Raw genomic sequence first — 27,106 nt, forward strand, 5'->3', positions numbered from 1 at the left:
CTTACAGTTCTTAAAATACGTAAAGTATAATATAAATATAAAAGTTGAATTTACATGTCAGTTACTCAATCTGCATACCGCTTCTTTAGGGAGAATACGTAAATATGGAAATGTTTGCTCAGTTGTTTCCCCTAAAATAAAATATAAGATTAGTGTTTTACATATTACGGTAAATAATATTTGTTCAAAACTTTCTCGATAAAACAGGGGTCTATATCACAATACTGCATTCATGGTGCTACCTATGGATGGCTGTCTCTGATTTATTTTTATAAATCAAATCCTATTTAAAAGGGAACTTGTCATGTGAGGAAACATTACCTGCAGATATAGAATTAATCTGCAGATATATAGCATTAAAATCATGACTGCCTGCTTTACTGGAGCAGCAGCTACAGGGATAAAAATGAACTTATATCCTCCTTGTAGCTGCTGGCTTTCAGTCATAGGGGCGGTGCAGGGAGCTGTTATAGTCATCGCTCACTATCACTCCCCGGCAGGGAGCTGTTATAGTCACCGCTCAAGGTTAATAGCATTTCAAAACAAGATAGGTTCCTTTTATGTCCCTCCAAACATTGGTTCACAGGATAGTCACTTAAAGATGCTACAAAAGACTTTTTTTAATACTGAAGAAAGCAAACTAACACTCACCACACAAACTCCATAATGAATGTGGGCAGCTGTAGCAAAAGCTGTGAAGGCAAAGAAAGTGAGCTCTTCCAGGGAGCCAAGACATCCAAACACAGCGAGACCAACCAATAATGACAATGGCCAAAGGAGCCAACAGAAGACTTCAGATCTGGTGTTACTCATCTGGCATATAATAACTCTGCACTGTCAAACAAAAGTATAGATGCCGATGTCAGCTGAAATATCTACAGTATATATGACAGAAATGGAAATAACTATACATATTACATTTCATTAATACACAAGTAACCAGAAAAACAATGTATCCTTGCTTTCTGGTTACACTATATAACAAACATGTCCAACTCATACTTACAGTCACATTTGAGAAGAGTACACCGACCAACCATAAAAACAACCGCGGCTGTTTGTCCAGGATTTTACATGGAGAAAAAATAGTCCAGATGGTAATCAAAATAAATAAAAGGGAAGGAGAATATAATGGTAAAAGTGCTTCATGTACGGAGTCCTTCAGCAAGGTTTTCTGTCGATAAGCTCTGCAGGCAGAAAAAAAAGGAAAAAGAAGGTCCAGCTCACCCTCATTAAATCGCAAAATAAAAATTAAACTTCACGGACAATTAAATATAAATTATATTTATTTGTGCAAAATAGCAAACTAGTCAAAAAGGTAAAAAGCAAATCTTCAGATACAGTTAAAAGCCATAGGACGGTAAGTTAGAACAAAGACATCTTATAGATCTATGCGTTTCGGGTGTGAAAGTCATGATAACAACGCCACAAGACCAACTTAATTAACTAGCATTCATAGAATCATAGAATGTTAGAGATGGAAGGGACCTCCTGGATCATCTGATCCAACCCCCTGCTCAAAGCAGGATTCACTAAGTCATCCCAGACAGATGTCTGTCCAGCCTCTGTTTGAAAACTTCCATGGAAGGAGAACTCACCACCACTGTGTTAGCCTGATCTTAATACTATTTAAATAAGCTGGTCTTGTGGAGTTGTTATCATAACCAAGGGAGGTTCACACCCAAAATGCGTAGATCTATGAGATGTCTCTGTTGTAACTTACCGTCCTATGGATTTTAACTGTATCTGGATATTTGCTTTAACTTTTTACTGGTTTGCTATCCTGCTCAAATAAAAATAAATATTTAATTGTCTGTGAAGTTACATTTTTATTTCTTCCAATTAACAGGCAGAAAAAGAGTTACTGTTCACGACTTATATTTTCATTTGCTACAGGCATGAGCACATAGAGCAACGTTCTAATGTTATATTTCATCCAAATTAGAATTCTACAAAGAAATTTCATTCAGTTTCAAAATTATGTACATGTAAAAATACATTCTGTAAATGGATCTTAAATAACTCAAGTTTAAAAGAAAAAATCAAATTAACAGGAAACCTGTCACCCGATTCTTGCTGCTTAAACCATAGAGAGCATCAAATAAAGTCACTTTGAAAGTTGAGGAGATCAGTCAGACTGAGCAAGGCAGGGTGAAAGCCACCCAGGTGACTGTTCTATCCCCCTTTTGACTGGTTTCTAAACATTACACTCGCTGAAAGCCACAGTACTTTAGAATAAGACGATATGAGGGTAAAGGTTTGTTATGAGGAAGCCTGAACCTGTTTACTGCTGGCCCCAGTTCAGGCGGTATATATCTCATAACGCGTTCCCTTTAGGTAGATGTACGCAAGAATAAATATAGGCTGCATAGTGTAGTGGTAATTGTACAGAATGTCTATTAATGAGTATAGCATTTGGAGGAACTATAGATAAGGAGCCATAAATTGCAGTGTGTTCAGTGGAGATGCATCCAGTGTGCCTCCTAAACTATGCCGATTCAGGGCCACAGACCTGGTATGCCACCATTAAGGTATAGTAAATGACACCAATAAAACTTAGCATTTACTAATTCAAATATTAAAACAATACAACATACACGACCTATAAAAACATATGGCTGCTAATAAAAATACAGAGTGCACAAAATCCCTATAGGGCCAACTATCTGTACCCTACCTTGCAGCGGAGGTTGGCACCCTATAGAACCTGCGCATTGGCGCCCCCGCTCAACGTAGACTAGCCCTATCTGACCCTAATAAGCCCTATCGTGTGGAAAATAGGGTACCACTCAGCAGACCATACAGACAGACAAGACAAACAAAAAACACTAGGACTAGAAGAAAAAAGATAATATTGCACGTATGTTAAAGATACATCTATTGTGCAATTCAAAGGCTGTGCAACCAGTGTATAGTTGAACACTTGTTTATTGTATTGCACATATAAGGCCTTATACCAAAAAAAAAAAATTGCCAAGGCAGGTGAGCCCATAAGGCACAGACAAAAGTGCAAAAATAGTGCAGAAAAAAGTGCCAAAAATGTTTGTAGGTTCATCAGGAGACATACCCATATCAAAACTAAAGAATGTAACTTATCTGACTATATTCTGAGGAGCGATGTGTCCTCTACCGCAGTGGGGAGCAATGTCCATCCAGCATCTGCCGGTCACTATCAGCCTTGTAGTAAGTGTGGTAACCATGCTCTTTATATCCTCGTGTGGTTATCATACCACGCCAAAAAAGGAACTTCCGGGTTACTAAGGTCATGCCTTGTTCAAAGGCTCTGCTATACGACGCAAGTACGTTCCCTTTGCGCCTGCGCGACTTTTGTATGAACGTGCATGCGTTATCAAACTGGAGCGCAAAAGCGTTCCACTTCACGCCTGCGCTATAAACACTGTAGAGGGCGCTCAACAAAAAAACGATAATATGTCCTATTTTGCGTACACATATAAGCGCACTCCAGAAGCCTTCTTATGTACGCTATTGCGCTACAGATCAAAAGGGCTCAGCTAGTGGAGCGCAAATGCGTTTCACTTCACGTCTGCGCCCAAGACATGCACCGAACCTACATCCCATTCTGCGCATGCGTTAATAACGCGCACGCGCAGTACGTACTCATTTAGGAGATTGAGATATTTATCGCTAAAGATAATACGCACGCTAAACTTTAACCTGTTGGTATATACCTGAGACAAAATAATACAATTAGACACTAACCCTCTGTAAACGGCCACCACTTACTAAAAAGACACGCACCCTCAACCTAAGACCGTGTTGAAAACAAAAACTAGAACACAGATAAATAAAGATGCTATAATATAATATAGATAACGACCAATATCCTATCTTGGATCAATGGGTACTAACCGTCCGGGACTAGTAGGGATTCATACAAAGCAACCAAAATGTAATTGATCATTTAAGCTCTTTGGTTTCATGCTTTTCATCTGAAAAATCCACTCTGTATCTTTATTAGCAGCCATATGTTTTTATAGGTCGTGTATGTTGTATTGTTTTAATATTTGAATTAGTAAATGTTAAGTTTTATTGGTGTCATTTAGTATACCTTAATGGTGTCATATGTCGGTGAATTGCTAAAAAAAAGGGACACTTTATTTGATTCTCTGTGAGGTATTCCTTATTAGTGTTTTTGATGGCGGGTTTTCTGTCCGGGACAATAGATAGGGATACATGGGCAGCAGATGCTCTTGATGCTTTCTCAGAGGCAGAGGAAGGGAGTACCACTAGGAATACTGATTTGAGGAGTTTATTTAATAATCTAACTGCATCCTATAAGGACAATATTCGATCCTGGTGGGAAACACAATCACTGGAGAACTATATAAAAAATAAGATAGTACCCAAGGGCCTTAGACTTTCCATCATACCGGCAAAGAGAGCAAAGATCTATAGAACTACTTAAAAAGTGGGAGTTGGAACTCACGGAAAGTTCTCTAAGATTCATGACCATATTACTGGAGGAGGAGAAAAAAACATTTGAGAGTACCTCCAATAAATTAACAGGTCTAATTGAAGAGGTGCTTAAATTTAAAACACACACTGACTTTGCTAGGAGGGAGGCGAGTCTTCAAACAACGGTTGAACAATTTCAAAGTGAGATTAAGGCCAGAAAACATAAACAGTTTACCCGAGATATTCAGGAATTTAAAGAGAAGAGAGCATACACATTCTTGCAGGAAGGTAGGGGGGTACAACCCATTAAGGAAATATCATCATCTGATATAGATTCATCGGACACGGATAGAGGGGCCCCAAGCTTTTTGGAGGGAAGAGGTATTTTTGGAGGCACACGGAGAAAGAATAATAGGCAAAAATGGGTAAGACAGGAACGCAGGGATTATATGATGACAAGAAATGGATACAGAAGAGAAGCATCACCTTCAGGAGCATCCTCTTCCTCTGCCTTATCTTTTTTAGAAAAGAAGCTAACATTGGGGATGGACCCCCTAAAGGGAAGGGAGGATACCAAAAACAAAAAGTAATGGATAAAAATATAATCATTAATCTTTCCTCCTATCCCCTTAGCAAGATTGAGATGGACGTGTTGTCTAGGGGTCTCTCGTTCGTCCCTACCAACAGGTTTGACGAATTTGGTGGGGTAAAAGACCTCAACCTGTTTATAAGAAAAGTAAGATGGAAAAGTTCTTTAAAACGCATGATTATGCAGAATGTGTATCCTTGGGGATTAATGAGGATGATCTTTCAAATGTTAGAGTCCTGACTGAACTAATGAGGGAGAATGAGAGACCCCTAGGACTGGGACCGTTTACGGACCTCAAACCCAAAAGTAGGAGGATGCCTCCTCAGGATGGCCATGATAGTATTGATATTTTCCTGAAACTAGTGGTAGAGGATTTGGAGAGGATTGTCACCATGGGCGGTGGGCATCGTTCTAACCTTTCAGTGGAAGAGAGGAAAGTGTTGGACAGTCTAGCTCAAAATAAAAATTGCATTTTTAAACCTTCAGATAAAGGTGGCAATCTAGTGATGTTGGATGTCTGCCAATACCAGAGTATGTGTGAGGATATCCTGAAGGATGTGTTAACATATAAACCATTGAAAAAAGATCCCACACGTGATTTTTTGGATGTTTTAAAGATTCATCTGGCAGAGGCAAGAGATGCTGGACTGTTATCCAGAAACAAATATGACTTTATGTTGCCCACTTTCCCTGTGGTGCCGGTCTTCTACTCCCTGCCAAAGGTGCACAAGGGTTTTAATCCTTTGAAAGGTCGCCCGATAGTGGCTGGTATTGACTCAATAACTCAAAACATGAGTGTGTATGTTGACAGAGTATTGAGAAATTTTGTCACCTCATTACCCTCCTATATAAGGGATTCATCAGATCTTCTTCTCAAATTAGAGGACATTGTCCTCGGAGATGATGTTTGCTTTGCCTCTATAGATGTTGAAGCTTTGTATAGCAATATACCTCATGATAAGGGACTACAGGGAGTCAATTATTTTTTGAGATCCAGAGGTACACATCTATTTCAACATAACCGGTGTGTGTTGGGACTCTTAGAGTTTGTGCTTACGCACAACTACTTTTCATTTGGGGGCGTGTTCTTCCACCAGCTCAGGGGCAAAGCGATGGGGAGCCCCTGTGCCCCCACGTACGCCAATTTGTTCCTGGGCTGGTGGGAGGACCAGTCCGTTTTTGGTGAGGATGATGCCTTTTGGTGGAAACCACAGATATTATTCTGGGGTAGGTATATAGACGACGTTCTAATACTTTGGTCAGGAGATGAGGCATCGTTCTCAAGTTTTGTGGAAGAATTAAACAATAATGATATTGGTCTAAGACTTACTCATGAGTTTAGGTATGATTCAATCAATTTTTTGGACCTAAAAATTTCTAGGAGTGATAATGGCCGCGTAATCACTGAAACCTTCCACAAACCAACGGCGACAAATAACCTATTACGCTAGGAGAGTCACCACCCAAATAGTTTAAAGAGAGGCACACCGAAAGGACAGTACCTCCGTACGAGGAGGAACTGTTCTACTGAGTCTAGCTTTTTCCATCAGGCAAGAGATCTAAGAGATAAATTTGTGGATAGGGGTTACCCCTTGGATGTGCTAAATGAAGCCTTCAAGAATTCAAGTTCGAAGGAAAGGTCCTCGCTACTTGTTAAAAGAACTAAAGAGGAGGACAAAAACGATCTGAGAATTATAGGCACATTTGATAATCAGGCACATCGAGTGAGGGAGGTGATTAACAGGTATTGGGGTGTTCTTAAAATGGACCCAGAACTTGCTGATGTAATTCCTGATGTTCCTGCTATTACATTTAGGAGGGGTAGGTCAATTAGGGACCAATTAGTGCACAGTGCTTTTGTGCCCCATAAAAAATCCCCTACCTGGTTGGAGAGAAGACAGAATGGCACCTTCAGATGTGGGAAATGTAAGTTCTGCAGGTATATCTCTAGGGGCAGTACTTTTGTAAGCTCCAGTACAAATAAGACTTATGAGATGAGACCTTTTGCTAACTGCAAAACTGAAGGTGTAGTCTATCTCTTTCAATGCAGTTGCCCCATGGATTATGTGGGTAAAACGAAGCGAGAACTTCGTAGAAGAAGTGTGGGGGAACACGTAGGGGACATTTTGAATGGAAGAGATACTCCTATCTCTGACCATGTGAGGAATGTGCATGGAGGTGATTTGAGTATATGTAGTTTCTCCGTGATTGAGGTTGTCATGCCATCAGTGAGGGGTGGAGATTGGGATAGGCTAATTCTCCAAAAGGAAGCCCAATGGATTTTTCGGATGAAAAGCATGAAACCAAAGGGCTTAAATGATCAATTACATTTTGGTTGCTTTGTATGAATCCCTACTAGTCCCGGACGGTTAGTTCCTGTTCTTGTGACCCATTGATCCAAGATAGGATATTGGTCGTTATCTATATTATATTATAGCATCTTTATTTATCTGTGTTCTAGTTTTTGTTTTCAACACGGTCTTAGGTTGAGGGTGCGTGTCTTTTTAGTAAGTGGTGGCCGTTTACAGAGGGTTAGTGTCTAATTGTATTATTTTGTCTCAGGTATATACCAACAGGTTAAAGTTTAGCGTACGTATTATCTTTAGCGCTAAATATCTCAATCTCCTAAATGAGTACGTACTGCACGTGCGCATTATTAACGCATGCGCAGAATGGGACATAGGTTCGGTGCATGTCTTGGGCGCAGACGTGAAGTGAAACGCATTTGCGCTCCACTAGCTGAGCCCTTTTGATCTGTAGCGCAATAGCGTACATAAGAAGGCTTCTGGAGTGCGCTTATGTGTACGCAAAATAGGACGTATTATCGTCTTTTTGCTGAGCGTCCTCTACAGTGTTTATAGCGCAGGCGTGAAGTGGAACGCATTTGCGCTCCAGTTTGATAACGCATGCGCGTTCATACAAAAGTCGCGCAGGCGCAAAGGGAACATACTTGCGTCGCATAGCAGAGCCTTTGAACAAGGTATGACCTTAGTAACCCGGAAGTTCCTTTTTCGGCGTGGTATTATAGCCACACGAGGATATAAAGAGCATGGTTACCACACTTACTACAAGGCTGATAGTGACCGGCAGATGCTGGATGGACATTGCTCCCCACTGCGGTAGAGGACACATCGCTCCTCAGAATATAGTCAGATAAGTTACATTCTTTAGTTTTGATATGGGTATGTCTCCTGATGAACCTACATAGGGGAAACGCGTCGAGCAAAGCATACTCTATGCTATAAGATAAGCTTATATGAGCAAAGCATACCTAATGCTGTAAGATAATACATTTGGTCATTGGGGCTAGAAAAAAAATTTTGGCACTTTTTTCTGCACTATTTTTGCACTTTTGTCTGTGCCTTATGGGCTCACCTGCCTTGGCAATTTTTTCATTATAGACTAATTTTTGGTCTGTTCCCTCTTTCTATTTTTTCTACTTTAGGGTTTAATAGGGACAGTCGACGGGAGCGGGGGCGCCATATGCGCAGGCAGGTAGGGCGTATTTGTAGGTACAGTTTAGTTTTTTTTTTTTTGTGTAAGGCCTTATATGTGCAATACAATAAACGAGTGTTCAACTATACACTGGTTGCACAGCCTTTGAATTGCACAATAGATGTATCTTTAATATATGTGCAATATTATCTTTTTTCTTCTAGTCCTAGTGTTTTTTGTTTGTCTTGTCTGTCTGTATGATCTGCTGAGTGGTACCCTATTTTTCACACGATAGGGCTTATTAGGGTCAGATTGGGCTAGTCTACATTGAGCGGGGGCGCCAATGCGCAGGTTCTATAGGGTGCCAACCTCCGCTGCAAGGTAGGGTACAGATAGTTGGCCCTATAGGGATTTTGTGCACTCTGTATCTTTATTAGCAGCCATATATTTTTATAGGTCGTGTATGTTGCATTGTTTTAATATTTGAATTAGTAAATGTTAAGTTTTATTGGTGTCATTTACTATACCTTAATGGTGTCATATGTCGGTGAATTGGTAAAAAAAAGGGACACTTTATTTGATTCTCTGTGAGATATTCCACAGACCTGGTATGAATTGAACCCTAGCCCCCAATAAATTTCATCAATATGCATAAGCTTCCTCAGGGGTAATGGTAATGCTTAGTTCCACTACCTCTGAGGAAGCATGGGCATTCCATTGAAACATTTTAAGGCAGATAGTTACTTTAGGTGAACTACAGGTGCATCTCTACTAATTGCCCCTTATCTGTCAGTCCCTCTAATATCTTTGAATGCTTTACCCATTAATAGACCACCATTTGGATGCTTTTAAAGCACTAATGATTTTTGTTTCAAATTGAAATGATTAAGTAAAAATATGCAGCTAGCAAGATAATGCTGCTTCACTATCGTGGAAAATACAGGCATTAGTTTGCCCATGTAGTGAAAATGCGTTTGCTAAGGATCAGATAGAGAATGCCTCTCAAAGAATTTAAAGCACCACTCAAGTGTATTTTTTATTTGACCACTGGAGTTGTATCGTTAAGCATGATCCCTTTCTCTATTAATATGCTCACCAGCCATCGTCTCCTGCTCTTGTGACTGTAGCTCCTGAATGACTGGAAGTCAGAGCTAAAATTCACAAGCTCTCATTCTGGCTCTCATAGACTTACATTGAGAAGAGACCTCCAGCTTGCCCAGCAAACACTGGAGCGATCTGACAGGTCACAACCTGCAGAAGACAAATGGAGCAGCACCCAGAATACAAGAACATGGAGGTTGGCAAGTATATTACTAAGGGCACGAAACATTAGTGACACCACTCCGGCAATTAAAAAAACCCCTGCTGGAGTGGTGCTTAAGCAGTTTATATCAAGCAAACTGTATGTACAGTAGAACAGGAGGTTCAGTTGCAACCAGTGGTGTAGCTACTAGGAGGGCAGAGGAGCCAGTCACCCCAGGCCCTGCGCTTTTCAGGGGCCTACCTGGAGCAATGCTACTGTTAAATGTATGGGCGTGCGCAAGTGTGATCAGTAAAGGTACCGTCACACTAAGCGACGCTGCAGCGATACCGACAACGATGTCGATCGCTGCAGCGTCGCTGTTTGGTCGCTGGAGAGCTGTCACACAGACAGCTCTCCAGCGACCAACGATCCCGAGGTCCCCGGTAACCAGGGTAAACATCGGGTTACTAAGCGCAGGGCCGCGCTTAGTAACCCGATGTTTACCCTGGTTACCAGCGTAAACGTTAAAAAAACAAACACTACATACTTACCTTCAGCTGTCTGTCCTCCGGCGCTCTGCTTTCCTCTGCACTGTCAGCGCCGGTCAGCCGGAAAGCAGAGCGGTGACGTCACCGCTGTGCTTTCCGGCTGGCCGGCGCTGATACGGGATGCAGGAGGAGTGCAGAGAAGCACAGCACCGGGGACAGACAGCTGAAGGTAAGTATGTAGTGTTTGTTTTTTTAACGTTTACGCTGGTAACCAGGGTAAACATCGGGTTACTAAGGGCTTACCAGTGAAGACATCGCTGGATCGGCGTCACACACGCCGATCCAGCGATGTCAGCGGGAAGTCCAGCGACGAAATAAAGTTCTGGACTTTTCTCAGCGACCAACGATCTCCCAGCAGGGGCCTGATCGTTGGTCGCTGTCACACATAACGATTTCCTTAACGATATCGTTGCTACGTCACAAAAAGCAACAATATCGTTAACGATATCGTTATGTGTGACGGTACCTTAACACTTTGCAGGAGGACAGGGAGACTCAATCTCCCTGCACTGCCACCTGGCCGCTATAACGCCCTTAAGCAGGAGGGGGTGGGCCAGTGCACAAACGTCATCGCAAGTTCAACTATATCGACTGGATACAGTTGAAAGCACTGATGAGGCAGGGATTGTCATGCTTCCTCCCCCATCAATCCCCTTCTGTGTCTGACGTCCCTGAAGCAGACAATGACAGCAGGCACGATGATAACATTACTTGGCGCCAGGGTGGATTTGATTTAAATCTAAATGATTTAAATCACGATTTAAATCACGATTTAAATCACTAGTCAGTAAGGCTTGATTTAAATCAGTGATTTAAATCAAAGTTTCTACCTAACTGAATTTGACTCCGCAGAGGTCCCAGCCTCTTCTTCACGGCAAAAATGTTACAACATGAACAGAGTTGAGAAAAAGACCTTAATCCTATTGTTCTACAAACCTATGAATACAGAATCAACCCCTTCAGTGCCAAGTCCAAGAAGTTAGACAATATGTTTCTGATTGTTTGGAGTGGAATAGATCTGCACAACACAAGAAGAATGTGAATCTAAGTGTGAGGAGGAGGAAGGACAAGCAGACAAGAAAATGAAGGTGAAACTTTGAGCACAATACTGCAGCATAGCCACAGACAGACAAGTCTGGATCTATTTGTGTGTACAATCTGAGGTTTATTACATTCTTTCCTTATAATGGCAGCAGGCCGTAAAAGAGACCCAGTTTGGGAATATTTTAATGAAGCTCCTTCGCCTATAAGTAAGGCAGGCATGCGTGCAAAATGCAAACGATGCAACAAAGAGATGCAAGGCCTGGTGGCGCGAATGAGGCAACATCATGAGAAGTGCGGTGATGAAGATGACTCTGCGGAGTCAAATTCAGTTTTGAGAACTGCGTAAGTAAAGCGAGCGTCTGTGATAATATAGGAGAGAAACTGCCCACTAATCCTACAGAAACCTCTGGAAGAGCATGGCATTGTGAATGTTACACATATACAGCCTTTATTCTACTGAGTTAAACAACTCAGCTTTATCTTATGATGGAAGAACCTTTGGATGGTAAAATATTTTCCTCAAAAAGCAGTTTATTGAAAAAAATCCGATTTAAATAAAAAAAATCCGATTTAAATAAAAAAAATCCGATTTTTTTGATTTTTAAAAAAAAAACATTGATTTTTATCCACCCTGCTTGGCGCCTGGGAGTGCATTATACTATATTTTATCTGCCTATGGGGAGTGCATTATAGTGCATAGAGGCCTATGGGGAGTGCATTATACTATACAGGCCTATGGGGAGTGCCTTATACTATAGAGTTTGCCTATGGGGAGTGCTTTATACTATATAGAGTATGCAGATGGGGAGTGCATTATACTATAGGTCTGCCTATGGGGAGTCCATTATACTGTATAGAGTCTGCCTATAGGGAGTGCATTATGCTATATGGATGCCTATGTGGGTGCTTTATACTATATAAATGGCTATGAGAACTGCATTCTACTACATAGAGTCTGCCTATGGGGAGTGCATTATACTGTAGAAGCCTATGCGACACCACGACACCGCGGGCACTGGAGGTGAGTAGAGGTTTTATTATTTTATCAGGCCAAACATTTAGTTTAAGAAGTTATTGTCCTAGTAGTAGACAACCCCTTTAACTATATTGAGACAGTTTATGCAATTTGATACTCTGGTTTTGCAAAATGTCTGACAAATTGAATTGTAATAGAAATAACTTTAATTCTTTAACAGTAGAGAATCCATGAGACTAAACCCGTCACTAGAAATCACAGATCACTTACAAAGTTACATATTGATAGGTCTCTAACAGACCTTAAATCTTTTAGGTGGATCCATTGACTTTATCTAGTAATTTTGATCTATAAATTGGATCAAAATTAGACATCATGTCTCTATGTTTTTTTGTTTGTGGACAATCGGTCGACAAAAAAATCAAACATGTGAACATGTCCATGAAGCATAATGGGAATGGGAATGTGTTCTATCCATGAAAAACATGGATACAACGTAGATCAACATTTAACCAGTAAAAGTTAAAGCTATAAGCATGTTTTGATTGTGGGTGTCTCAGCTCATGGACCCCCTGCAATTAAGTATTTTGAACAATGCTTACACTTTTTTTTTACATTTCTACAGATCCTGTGTGTATTAAATTACAGAATGTATCCCAGTGCATATAGAGTGCATAGAGCTATATATTTAGCAGAAAATCAATTCAGTAAATTTGCTTCTCCAATATAAATTGTAAACGTAAAATGCCAACTTACACAGCAATATTAAACAATGTCTGGGGAAGGGCAATTAGTATACTGCATCCTAGAATATGAAAAACAAAAGTTTGTTAAGACATTATTTTTTATATAAATGAGGGAATTAGATTTCAAGTATTCTATTTGTCTTTACATTTTTATAAAAAAATGAATGTAGAAATCAAAAAATTTATAGCATTAAAGTAGCCGTCATGTAAACACATTTTACATAAATAGATAGTAAAAGCAAATATAAGAAAAGTAAATATATATATACCATATTTTAGCTGAGAAATATGCTTCTTTCTCTACTTACTCTATTTGGAAAGAAGTATTAGGACACCTTCACTCTACACCTACAGAACTTTTATGACATCTCATTCTAAATCCATAGGTATTAATTTGGGGTTGCTTCCCCCTTTACAGCTGTCACAGCTTCCATCATTCTGGGAGCGCTTTCTACAAGATTTTGGAATTTGTATGTCTGAATTTTTGAACACTTATCTAGAGGAGGATTTGTGAGGCCACATATCGATGTTGGACGAGATGACCTAGCTCACAAGTTTTGCTCTAGTTCACCACAAACTCCCCCAGCCATGGACCTTGACAGAAGTTACATATTTGCATAGTTTTACAGGTTAGGTTCATTAAGTTAAACGTTTCTCTTATAGTTATACATTCTCTATCCCTAGATTATTTATAACTCACAATGCCATTTATTGTGACAAAAATATCCAGCCCTTTTTAAAAAGCTGTTATAGTATCTGCCATTACTACCTCTTGCAGTCCACCTTCTGACTGCACTAACTGTAAAGAACCCTTTCCTATTAAGCTGCTGGAATTGCCTTTACTCCACCTGTAATGATTATAAACCTGCAGACATAGGTAAGGTAATAGCGTTATTATGCTGGCCGGCACCTGCACTTAGCGCTGCAGGGTGAAAATGAACTTTACTCTCCCCGGCAGCTTTCCCATTTCAGTCACGGGAGCGGCGTCGGTGCTGGTTCAGTCACCGCTCTGGGTATTCAGAGTATGCTACTCATAGAATGGGCTGCAAAAACCTAGTGACAGATTCCCTTTAAAGATTCAAATTCAGTCATTCTTACAACAACAAGTAAAACAACAATGTAATCTGTCATTTATGTACTATATTAATTAACCATATTATACATACCTACAAGGAATGTAATTAAAAAATCTGTCATGTAAACATGCGGGAACACCGGTTTATGGAATGTTTCTACTCCAACTATCGCAGTGAGGATGTAAACCAAAGTCATTGACTAAAAAACAAAAAGAATAAATTGCGCTTAAAGGTGCATGTACATCAGTCGACTGTGGCCATTAAACCACCTCCAATCAGCTATATACAAATAGATAAAGTAATAGCCCTTTTGAACAGACCGATTGTGAAACTTTGAGCAACTTTGATGTACACTTCCTTCACAGTTTCATCTTAGCTTCAGCTATTCCTACACCAAACGTATAATAGATATATGACTGATAATGACTATTGATTGATAAAGTGTTTCCTACAAAATAGCACCTACCTCGAAAATAAGGCCTAGCTTGATTTTACAGGATTTTTGGAGTATGCTTTAACCCCTTCATGACCAGGGGTATTTTCGTTTTTTCGTTCTTTGCTCCCCTCCTTCCCAGAGCCATAACTTTTTTTATTTTTCCGTCAATATGGCCATGTGAGGGCTTATTTTTTGTGGGATGAGCTGTACTTTTGAACATCATCATTGGTTTTAGCATGTCATGTACTAGAAAACGGGAAAAAAATTCCAAGTGCGGTGAAATTTGCAAAAAACTGCAATCCCACACTTGTTTGGCCTTTTTGTTAGGTTCACTAAATGCTAAAACTGACATGTCCTTGTGATTCTCCAGGTCATTATGAGTTCATAGACACCAAACATGTCTAGGTTATTTTTTATCTAAGTGGTGAAAAAAATTCCAAACTTTGCTAAAGAAAAAAAATTTGCGCCATTTTCCGATACCCGTAGCGTCTCCATTTTTCGTGATCTGGGGTCGGGTGAGGGCTTATTTTTTGCGTGCCGTGAAGACATTTTTAATTATACCATTTTGGTGAAGATACGTTTCTGATCGCCTGTTATTGCATTTTAATGCAATGTCGCAGCGACCAAAAAAACATAGTTCTGGCGTTTCAAATTTTTTTCTCACTACGCCGTTTAGCCGAACAGGTTAATTCTTTTTTTATTGATAGATCGGGCGATTCTGAACACGGCAATAACAAATATGTGTATATTTGTTTTTTTTTATTGTTTTATTTTGAATGGGGAGAAAGGGGGTGATTTAAACTTTTATTTTTCTTTATTTTTTAAAACTTTTTTTTTACTTTTGCCATGCTTCAATAATCTCCAAGGGAGGCTAGAAGCTGGCATAGCCTGATCGGCTCTGCTGCATAGGAACAAAGCTCAGATCGCTCCTATGTAGTAGAATTGTTGCATTGCTATGAGCACCGACCGGCATCAACAAACATAGAGGTCTCAAGGAGACCTCTGGTTGTCATGCCGACGCATCACTGACCCCCAATCACGTGATGGGGGTCAGCAATGCGACATTTTCGTCTGGATCAGCGTTTGACAGCAGAATTTAACTAGTTAATAGTGGCGGGTGAATTGCGATTCCACCCGCCGCTATTGCGGGCACATGTCAGCTGTTCAGTGCAGTGGCAGCACTGGCGGGGGAGGGGGGAAGAGTGCAGCGGCCCACTACTGGCACCGGCCCTTCTGGCATTTGCCAGAAGTGCCCAATGGCCAGTCCGGCACTTCTTGGATGTACAATCCCATCCGAGGTCAGAAAGGGGTAAAATACAGTATATGCCAGAAATAAGCCATAGCTACATTTAGTCTAGTTGCAGTCAGCACTGGTGTTTGGGGGGGAGGCGGAGGACTGGTCATTTGCCCATGGCCCCCACTCTCTTAGGGGCCTTCAGCATTTTTATTCCAAGGTTAAAACTGCTTACCCCTTAACGACTAGAAGAATTTTTGGTTTTGCATTTTCATTTTTTGTGCCCCTTCTTCCCAGAGCCATAACCTTTTTTTATTTTTTGGTGAAAATGGCCATGTTAGGGCTTGTTTTTTGTGAAACAAATTGTATTTTTGAACAACACCATTGGTTCTAACATATTGTGCACTGGAAAATGGGGAAAAAATTCTAAGTGCGGTGAAATTGCCAAAAAATTGCAAAACCACAGTTTTTTGGGGAGTTTTTTTTACCATGTTCACTAAATGCTAAAACTAACCTTTCATTGTGATTCTCCAGGTCACTATGAGTTCATAGACACTAAACATGTATAGGTTCTTTTTTATTTAAGTGGTGAAAAAAAATCCAAAGTTGTTAAAAGAAAAACATTGTGCCATTTTCTGATACCCACAGCGTCTGTATTTTTCGTGATCTCAGGTTGGGTGAGAGCTTATTTTTTGTGTGCCGAGCTGACATTTTTAATTATACCATTTTGGTGCAGATGCAATCTTTTGATCGCCTGTTATTGCATTTTAATGCAATGTTGCAACCAAAAACGTAATTCTGGCGTTTTTACTTTTTTTCTCATTACGCCCATTAGTGATCAGGTTAGTTCTTTATTTAAATTGATAGATCAGGCGATTCTGAATGCAGCAATACCAAATATGTGTGTGTTTGATTTTTGTTTTTATTGTTTTATTGTTGAATGGGGTGAAATGGGGGTGATTTGAACTTTAATATTTTTTTTAATTTATTTATTTTTTTAGTTTTGGCATGTTTCAATAGTTTCTATGGGAGACTAGAAGCTGCCATAATCTGATCGGCTCTGCTACATACAGGCAATGAACAGATCGCTTGTATGTAGCAGCATTGCTCACTTGCTCTGAGCGCTGACCACCGGATGGCGCTCATAGCAATCCGGCAGTGACAGCCATAGAGGTCTGCTGGACACCTCTGGTTGTCATGCCAACCCATCGGTGACCCACGATCACGTGACAGGATCACCAATGGGTGCGATTTCCAACGTGTTTGCCGGAAGTGCGCGGTAAATGCCACTGTCAGAGATTGACAGCAGCATTTAACGAGTTAACAGCTGCAGGTGGATCGTGATTCCACCAGTGGCTGTTAGCGGCACATGTCAACTGTTCAAAATAGCTGACATCTGACATGTGCCAGGAAATATATGGGCTCAGCGCTGATGCCCACATCAAGGGGACGGAGTCCGACATCGGCGTATTAATACGCCTGATGTCGGAAAGGGGTTAAGAACCTTTGGTGACACCACCATCATGTGACCATGATGTCAAAACAGTCCTTCAATTGCAGGATTCTAGATGAACTAAAGAGGAGACAAGCTGGTATGCAGGGTCAGCATTAGGTGGAAAAGGGGGGAACCTTACCAGGGTAATGTCTGAGGGCCCTCATTCTCTTAGGGACCACCAGCTTCCAGATTTTGTATTCGGAAGTTAAGACTTCTTAAGGACCTTTCGTCACATCACTGTCATGTGAACATGATGTTACCAAAGGTCCTTTAACTGCAGGAGTTAAAATAAGCTGAAGAGGAGACAAGCTGGTATATGCCATATCAATTGTGCTTATATTTACATGTGTATGTGCAGTGTGTGTATATACAAGTGTATGTGCAGTGTGTGTACATCAGTATGTGCAGTGTGTTTGTGATAATATGATTGTATTTGAATACATTTTTTGTTTGTTTGTTCAAGAATAAATGTCCCTATGACATCCCCGCCCGACACTACACTAAGAAACGAAAGTAGGGACCGGAACCATCAATCTGCGCATGCATCCCTCCCCTTTGTGATTCTCCTCCATACTTTCTTACAGGACCACCCACCACCCCGATGTTTGTAACTGACGACATGCTCACTTTCATGTTTTACCGTAAGTTTGGGCCAGTTTTGGGTGGTCTCGACCTTGTTTATTTTGGGTTCACTAACCAGCAGCACATCCTGTCACCTAAATATAGGCTTTCGGGCCCTTGGTACCATTTACTCCGTGCCCTTACCCATTCCCCGGTGACTATGTCATGCTGAGACACTGCAGACGGCGCCGGCAACTCCGAGTATATGTCTGTATTACGTAGCACCTGAACCTGAGCCTCCCGACACTGCTGTCTAGCAAGCACTCTATCTAATTCTATCTAATTCAGCCTGACCCCCAGCCACATCCCTGACCAGTGCCAGAGGGTTCCGTGTGCGCACGTCCCCAGTCGCCTCCGCGACCATACACTCCCGGCTCTTCTCATACCTGCGTTTTTTATACCTGCGTGGGCCCCTGGATCTGAGCTGTCCCGACCTTACCAGGGAACACCTCTAGCTCGGGGTTCAATGGGGTCCCCACGACCTCTACTGCCACAACCTCTAGGGGGAGCCTATCGTGGTTACACTCTATCCCTAAATTGGTGACCCCTGTGACAGACATCTTAGCATCTTCGGGTGCTACGCCCGAAACAAGATTTTCAATTTCTCCTGCCGTTACCTCTAGGGGCAGCCTATCGGAATTAAACTCTGTCCCTAGGTTAGCGACCCCTATGGCAGGTATCTCACAATCTTCGGGTTCTACACCCGGCACAACATTTTCCATGAGAGGTTTGACCATTGGTCTTCCACAGGGAACAAAACAGGGGCAAGACTCTTCCCAACACAGTCCCGTATGGAAGGGTTTTTGCCACTCCCACCACATGTTTAATGTCCCCACATGGTGTGGAAAAATTAACCTCCGTGGTCGGGTACTCATGGATTTCTTAGAGGATACCCATCACCTCCACTTTCGGTCCTTTGGGGTTGTCCCCAGCAACAAGAGATCTATGGACCAGAGTCACTTTTCTCCCCGTGTCCAGGAGAGCCTCTGTTCGGCACCCATTCACAAGTACCTGACACAATCATGGTTCGCAGCCGGCTGTGCCCGTAGCGGTGATACAGTCTGGCTGGGCACACATAGACTCATGGCAAGTGTTCCCGCAGTCCATGGGCTTAGATATCACCGAACAGTTACTAGCCCCATGCCTGGGCTCTGGTGCAACGTCCTGAGTGGGTTTATACCGCTCAATCAATACTATCAGCAGTTCCACAGTGCCTAGGTCCCTCAGCCCGATCCAACAATGCATGGCAGCCGGCAGAGCCCTCACCATCCGGTCAGCCGCGATTCTCTCCATCATCTCGGATGGAGAAAAAAACTCAGGCTGGAGCCACTCCTCCACCAACTGCAATAAGTCATTTGCCTGAGACCTGGCTGATCAAGACTCTACATAGGACCACTGGTACACCCAATGAACGCCCCTTACCTTTGGGGTCTCTTCAGGACTCTGCTGATCACCCCTCACATAAGGGGTCTCCTTTTTACCATCATGAAGCTCTGCTAGCTTCCACTGCAGCGCCTCCGGCTGCTGCTGCTGCAACTGCATCTCCTGCTGCGCAGAACCTCTTGCTGAATCCTTTGCTGATTGTGCACAACCTGCTCCAAAGGTTCCTCCATTTCTCCAGCAGACTTGCACAACGATCTGCAACACTCTCTAGGGTATGCCTTAATTCACACTGCCCGCATTCTCCACCATATGTAAGGCATCGGTAGCAGTGAAGAGGCAGTGACCCACAAAGTTCAAACATAAAAGTCTCTTTAATACATTATCTTCACACAGAAAAGGTTCCAAGCATATAACAAATGCACATAACTTCAGTGTTCAGTTAACACCGGTTCATTACAGCATCCTTTGTATTGCAGTCACTACACATGCTAGTCCTCATCTGACTAGTTCCATGGGTGTCCCGCAACCCTCTATCACAATCTCTACTCACAGCTGTACACAGACTTTGACATCCTCCTGTCTGTAGCTGTGACACACACTGGTCCTTCCTTCGGGCACAGGACAGTGTACCTCCGGTTCATCTCCGGGCACAAGATTTGTCCACATCCATGACCAGTCATCATGGACAGCAGCACCACTGTGTATGCTGTGGGTTGTCAGGCTTCACTCGGGCCCTGACACACCTGAGACTCCTCAGACTCAAATCTAAAACCTCTCTATACTACAGGGCTTTTAACAATTGTAATCACAGCCACACCTGCGACTGTAACGCCCCCCTCATGGCCTCATTACGCCTCTGTGCGCATCCTGGGGAGAACAAACAGCGTTGCCTAGCTGTAACAGGGGTCACTGTCTCACAGCATCTACAATTAGAAACTTTATTTTTACCTTGTAGATTAGAAGTCCTTGTAGGTTGGTCCTTCTATATTTTTATACCAGTCCATTACTCACCAATCATTAAAACTCTTTGTATGTATAATTTTATAGACGTTAACAGTGCTTTAAAATAAATAACAATAACTGTCTCCAAATTTTTATACCCCACTCACTATTGAAATAAATATGCTTCCCATGGGAATATTTTTTAATGTACCTTTTACATATTTTCTTTTGACCACACTTTCATGTAATTCTGTAAAGCCTAGAAATAAAGTAGAAAAAAAAGACAAAAGTGGCAGCTCACCAACTGGCTGATATCATATGCCCATGGAAGAAAGAGAATCCCAGTGTTGTATTTTTCCCAGTGTGAGAGCATAAAGGTAAAGAGTACGACACTAGTTACTAAGTACATCCTCATTGGTGCTAATCCAGCTTCTCCTGAAACACATCCAAAAATTGAGAACAAAGACAGTGGAAAGATAGACGCTGTCCAGCTGTCAAGTCCATGGTCAAATAACTCTCCCAAAGGGCTGCTGGACTGAGTCCTCCTGGCATGTTTCCCATCAATTGAATCTGCAAAAAACAAACAAGTAAACTCTGGAAGGTCCACGAGACATGAACACAAATAATACAGTGTTAAATATGTGAATTCAACCCTTAGGCCTTACATACATAGGAATTTTATACATGCAAAGGCATATGGTTGGACCACATCTTCACGCTAAGGGCCTGGACTGTAACCATAAAAAGCATTACTTCTAACGGAGAATAACTCTGAAACTTGGCATGCTAGTCACCCAATATAGCATAAAAAAATGGTATGTTAATGAATATCACCAAAAACTACAGTTATATGAAAAAGTTTGGGCACCTCTATTAATCTTCTAGTTTGGGCACCTCTATTAAACTGTTGGACACAGTAATGTTTCTGCGTTGAAATGAGGTTTATTGTACTAAAAGAAAATGTGCAATCTGCATTCAAACAAAATTTGACAGGTGCATAAGTATGGGCACCCCACCAGAAAAGTGACATTAATGTTTTGGTAAATCCTCCTTTTGCAAAAATAACAGCCTCTAGTCTCTTCCTGTAGCTTTTAATGAGTTCCTGGATCCTGGATGAAGGTATTTTTGACCATTTCTCTTTACAAAACAATTCCAGTTCAGTTAAGTTTGATGGTCGCCGAGCATGGACAGCCCTCTTCAAATGATCCCACAGATGTTCAATGATATTCAGGTCTGGGGACTGGGATGGCCATTCCAGAACAGTGTAATTGTTCCTCTGCATGAATGCCTGAGTAGATTTGGAGCGGTGTTTTGGATCATTGTCTTGCTGAAAGATCCATCCCCTGCGTAACTTCAACTTTGTCACTGATTCATGAACATTATTGTCAAGAATCTGCTGATACTGAGAGGAATCCATGCGTCCCTCAACTTTAACAAGATTCCCGGTGCCGACATTGGCCACACAGCCCCAAAGCATGATGGAACCTCCACCAAATTATACTGTGGGTAGCAAGTTTTTTTCTTGGAATGCTGTGTTTTTTGGCTGCCATGCATAATGCCTTTTTGTATGACCTGTAGCATGGCTAAAGGGTTTGTGGTCGATGGGAGGTATGTGCCACATAAGTGCCTGATTGCTGTAATGTAGCCCGGAGTATTCCTTTCTTGCACATAATCTTGTATATGTGTTTCAGGACCTGTGGTGATGTCAGACCACATGGCTAATCATGTGATGGGTTACTGGGTGTGGTTAGCTCTATTTAAGACTGGCTAATCCTTTACACAGGAGATATGTGTGGAGGTGAAACCCTCCTGAGTGTGTTACGGCTTCAGGACTGAGCCGGATGAACTGGACACTTGCTTTTCTTTGCCTGAACCAAAGGCCCATTTTGCTTTCTGTTATTTGCCACATGGTTTATGAAGCAATAAACCCAGTGAACTTTAAAGGAACACGTCTCCTGAGTGTCAGCCGTCGCAGCTGAGTGAGTGAAATCCTTACAATTGGTGGAGACGTGCGAGCAGCGTTCCCAGCGGAGACGTGAGTTTATTTTTGAATGTCCTGGGTCAAGGCTGTTGCAAGCCAGCAAGCATTGCCGGAGAAAATGGAGGACTTGCTGAAACACTTGGTCCAGCAGGAGCAAAGGCAGCAAGAGACCAACAGGCTGTTGATGCAGCAGATACAACAGAGCCAGCAGGAGCAACGGCAGAGTCAGAAGGAGCAACGGCAGAGTCAGCAGGAGCAACGGCAGCAGATGCAGCAGAGCCAACAGGAGTATCAGCAGCAGATGCAGCTTCTGGCAACCGCCATCCAGGGCAAGGCGAGCGCCCCAACCCCAGGTTTGGCTGATGACACCCACGTCCGGAAGACGGTAAGACGCGCATTGCAGAAAATGACTCCCGGGGATGATGTTGAGGCCTTCCTGACGGTGTTTGAGAGGGTCGCTGAGAGGGAAAAACTTCCGCCAGAGCAGTGGGCAGAGGTACTTGCGCCATACCTGACGGGAGAACCCCAGAAGGCGTACTATGATTTGACCTTGCAGGATGCCAAAGAGTATCACAAATTGAAAGCCGAGATTCTCGCACGTTTGGGGGTGACACTGACTGTCAGGGCACAGCGAGTTCACTCCTGGGGCTATCACCGGGACAAACCACCTCGTTCCCAAATGTTTGATCTGTTGCACCTGGTCCAGAAATGGCTGCAGCCAGAATCCTCTGCGCCTGCACAGATGGTAGAACGGGTGATGATGGATCGGTTTGTCCATTCCCTCCCGAGGCCTATACAGTCTTGGGTTGCCCAGGGTGATCCCCAGAATGCCGACGAGCTGATCGGACTGGTTGAGAGATACCAAGGGTTGGAAGGCTCCTTCGGGAGGCAGCCCATGCCGTACTGGGGGTCCCAGAAGGCAGCTGAGTCCCAAAAAGGGGTGGTGCGTCCAAGGTCACAAAGGGCGGGGGAGGTGGTGCCCAAGGTCCCCACGGGTGATATTATTTGTTGGAGGTGCCACAAGCCAGGACATATAGCTGCCCGTTGTTCCCAAACCACTGAGCAGATGGACTGCAGCATGGGACGCCGTTGTTCATACTATGCGTATCCAGCCTGTAGTGTGAACTCTCCATCCAACGAGGGACCTCAAGCGTGTCCCGTAAAGGTGAACGGTCGAGCAGTAACGGCACTGTTAGACTCGGGGAGCCTAGTGACCCTGGTGAGGGCCACTTTTCCTCTCCACCTGCTCCCAGGAAAGAAGGTCGGAGTGCGGTGCATACATGGTGATGCAAAGGACTACCCTATGGCCAGGGTGGACATTGAAACGGCATGTGGCACTGAGTCCCACATAGTCGGCGTGGTTCAGGACTTGTTGCATCCTATAATTATTGGCCGGGATTTCTGTTTGTTTTGGGATTTGTGGGGAAATGGTTCTGAGCTCCCTGGCAGGGAACCAGTGAACCCTGGAAGGGTATCGCCACACCCAGAGGCAGACAGTTTTCCTTTTTGTGTTCTGGTTGGGGATGAGGAGGAAGTATCCCCTACATCTGACATTCTGGAGTTAGAAGTTACCGGTGAAAATTTTGGGACTGCCCAACATAGGGACCCCACTCTGAGGGAAGCCTTTAATAATGTCACAGTTATTGACGGGGTGGTACAGGAGCCGGGGGCAGACACAAGATTTCCCCATTTTCTGTTGAGGGGGGAGTTGTTGTACCGTGTCACGAAAATACGGGAGGAGTTGGTAGAGCAGTTGATAGTGCCGGGTCCGTATAGACGGAAAGTGTTGGACATGGCCCATTCACACATCTTGGGTGGACACCTGGGGGTGGAAAAAATGCAGGAACGGGTTGTGCAGAGGTTCTATTGGCCTGGGTGTCACCGGGAAATAGTGAACTATTGCAGGTCCTGCCCTACATGTCAGCTAACTGCTCCTACTCCTCATTTCCGGAACCCCCTTGTGCCACTGCCCATTATTGAGGTACCGTTCGAGAGAATTGCCATGGACTTGGTCGGTCCCTTAGTTAAATCAGCTCGGGGCCATCAGTATATATTAGTCATCCTGGACTATGCCACACGCTATCCTGAGGCCATTCCCTTGAGAAATTCTTCCTCAAAAAGCATAGCCCGCGAGTTGGTCCATGTCTTTTCCCGGACAGGTCTGCCAAAGGAGATCCTGACTGACCAGGGTACACCTTTCATGAGCAAGGTGATGAGGGAGTTATGCAAAGCCCTGAAGATCTCCCAGTTGAGGACCTCGGTGTACCATCCCCAGTCAGATGGCCTTGTTGAGAGGTTTAACAAGACCCTAAAGAGCATGCTGAGAAAAGCTATAGAGAAAGACGGTAGAGACTGGGATTGTCTCTTACCCTATCTGATGTTTTCCATTCGTGAAGTTCCACAGGCCTCCACAGGGTTCTCACCGTTTGAGCTTCTATATGGCCGACATCCACGAGGACTCCTGGATATAGCCAAGGAAACCTGGGAGGCCGAAGTCACACCCCACAGAAGCGTCATTGAGCATGTGGCCCTGATGCAGCAGAGGATTGCAAAGGTGATGCCTATCGTGAAAGAACACCTTCTCCAAGCACAAGAAGCTCAAGCCAGGGTCTACAACCGGTCTGCAAGAGTGAGGCAGTTCAATCCGGGAGACCGAGTTCTTGTGTTAGTTCCAACGGTGGAAAGCAAGTTCTTGGCCAAATGGCAAGGGCCATATGAGGTTGTCGAGAAACTTGGTGAGGTAAATTATAAAATTCACCAACCAGGAAGACGGAAACCATTCCAAGTTTACCATGTCAACCTCATCAAGCCATGGCAAGATAGAGAGCCGACAGCAACTCCATCATTGTTAAGCAACCCAGAAGGTGAGGTTGGAGCGGTTACTATAGCAGAGACGCTATCAAAGACCCAGAAACAGCAGTGCCGGGAGTTACTCCAGAAAAACAGGGACCTGTTTTCAGAATTGCCAGGATACACGAAGGTCATAGAGCACGAGGTCCTAACAGAGCCACATGTGCGGGTGAATGTGAAACCTTATCGTATTCCTGAGGCTCGTCGAGAAGTTATCTCCAAGGAAGTGGAGCGTATGTTGAGGCTTGGGGTCATTGAGGAATCCAAGAGCGGTTGGTCGAGCCCAATTGTCCTGGTCCCAAAACCTGATGGAGAGTGGAGGTTTTGCAACGACTATCGGAAGTTGAATGAAGTCTCCAAGTTCGACGCTTATCCCATGCCCCGTATTGATGAGCTCATCGAAAGGCTTGGGCACGCCAGATATATATCCACCTTGGATTTGACAAAGGGGTATTGGCAGATCCCCATGGCACAGGAAGCCAAGGAGAAGACGGCCTTTTCGACACCTGATGGATGCTTCCAATATGCCCGGATGCCGTTTGGCCTACAGGGAGCTCCGGCGACCTTCCAGAGGGCTATGGATAGAGTCCTTGCACCCCATAAGGCCTACGCTGCTGCGTACCTAGATGATATCGTCATCTTTAGCCCGGACTGGGAGAGTCATCTGGAGAAAGTCCAAGCGGTGTTGGATGCTATAAGAGAGGCCGGATTTACTATAAACCCGAAGAAGTGCGCCTTGGGTAAAGAAGAAGCTAAGTACCTTGGATACATAGTGGGTCATGGAGAAATAAAACCCCAAATCAATAAAGTGGAGGCAATCCAAACATGGCCAAAACCAGTTTCCAAGAAACAAGTTAAAGCCTTCCTGGGAATCGTGGGATATTACAGGAGGTTCATCCCAAACTTCGCCACGATGGCTGCGCCTCTGACTGACCTGCTAAAAGGGACAAAATCAGTAATGGTTAAGTGGTCCGAAGAAACAGAGTCAGCCTTCCAAGAAATGAAAAACGCTTTGTGTAAGCAACCCGTTCTGATGGCCCCAAACTTCAAGAAAGAGTTTATTCTTCAGACAGATGCCTCAGATGTTGGGGTGGGAGCAGTCCTTTCCCAAGAACTACATGGGGAGGAGCATCCTGTTCTCTATCTGAGTAGGAAGCTGTCCTCATCTGAAAAGAACTACTCAGTCGTTGAGAAGGAGTGCTTGGCCATAAAATGGGCAGTGGACACATTGCGGTACTATCTGCTGGGACGTAAATTTAGACTGGTATCTGATCATGCCCCGCTTAGGTGGATGAGAGAAACGAAAGGAAGAAATGCTAGAGTCACCCGTTGGTTCTTAGCCCTGCAGGACTTCAGTTTCCATGTGGAACATAGGGCCGGAAAGCTGCACGGTAATGCGGATGCCCTATCGAGAATCCCTTGTTTAGTGGGGGAAAGTGCCAAGCCCCACGGCTTTAGGCAGAGGGGGGAGGTATGTAGCATGGCTAAAGGGTTTGTGGTCGATGGGAGGTATGTGCCACATAAGTGCCTGATTGCTGTAATGTAGCCCGGAGTATTCCTTTCTTGCACATAATCTTGTATATGTGTTTCAGGACCTGTGGTGATGTCAGACCACATGGCTAATCATGTGATGGGTTACTGGGTGTGGTTAGCTCTATTTAAGACTGGCTAATCCTTTACACAGGAGATATGTGTGGAGGTGAAACCCTCCTGAGTGTGTTACGGCTTCAGGACTGAGCCGGATGAACTGGACACTTGCTTTTCTTTGCCTGAACCAAAGGCCCATTTTGCTTTCTGTTATTTGCCACATGGTTTATGAAGCAATAAACCCAGTGAACTTTAAAGGAACACGTCTCCTGAGTGTCAGCCGTCGCAGCTGAGTGAGTGAAATCCTTACAGACCAAACAACTCAATCTTGGTTTCATCAGTCCACAGGACCTTCTTCCAAAAAGAAATTGGCTTCTCCAAATGTGCTTTTGCATACCTCAGCCGACTCTGTTTGTGGCATGCTTGCAGAAACGGCTGATTTCGCATCACTCTCCCATACAGCTTCTCCTTGTGCAAAGTGCGTTGTATAGTTGACCGATGCAC

The 27,106-nt window shown here is 43.3% G+C and overlaps 1 protein-coding gene across 4 annotated transcripts in view; it reads right to left on the reverse strand.

The window, feature by feature from the left end:
* LOC138642798 (ethanolaminephosphotransferase 1-like) overlaps positions 1-27,106 on the reverse strand; it is a 127,304-nt gene that overhangs the window by 23,866 nt on the left and 76,332 nt on the right. For 3 of the 4 annotated variants that reach the window (XM_069731302.1, XM_069731304.1, XM_069731305.1), the window contains 6 exons: positions 20,486-20,754; positions 14,164-14,272; positions 13,008-13,056; positions 1,007-1,187; positions 652-834; positions 55-131 (listed from right to left, as the gene is read on the reverse strand). In XM_069731302.1, the coding sequence (XP_069587403.1) occupies positions 66-131; positions 652-834; positions 1,007-1,187; positions 13,008-13,056; positions 14,164-14,272; positions 20,486-20,754 (857 nt within the window). In that variant the 3' untranslated portion in view covers positions 55-65. The remainder of the gene's footprint in view (positions 1-54; positions 132-651; positions 835-1,006; positions 1,188-13,007; positions 13,057-14,163; positions 14,273-20,485; positions 20,755-27,106) is intronic. The other variant, XM_069731303.1, reaches the window with a different exon arrangement.

The sequence above is a fragment of the Ranitomeya imitator genome, chromosome 6, assembly GCF_032444005.1.
Source record: "Ranitomeya imitator isolate aRanImi1 chromosome 6, aRanImi1.pri, whole genome shotgun sequence".
In the NCBI taxonomy this organism is placed as follows: domain Eukaryota; kingdom Metazoa; phylum Chordata; class Amphibia; order Anura; family Dendrobatidae; genus Ranitomeya; species Ranitomeya imitator.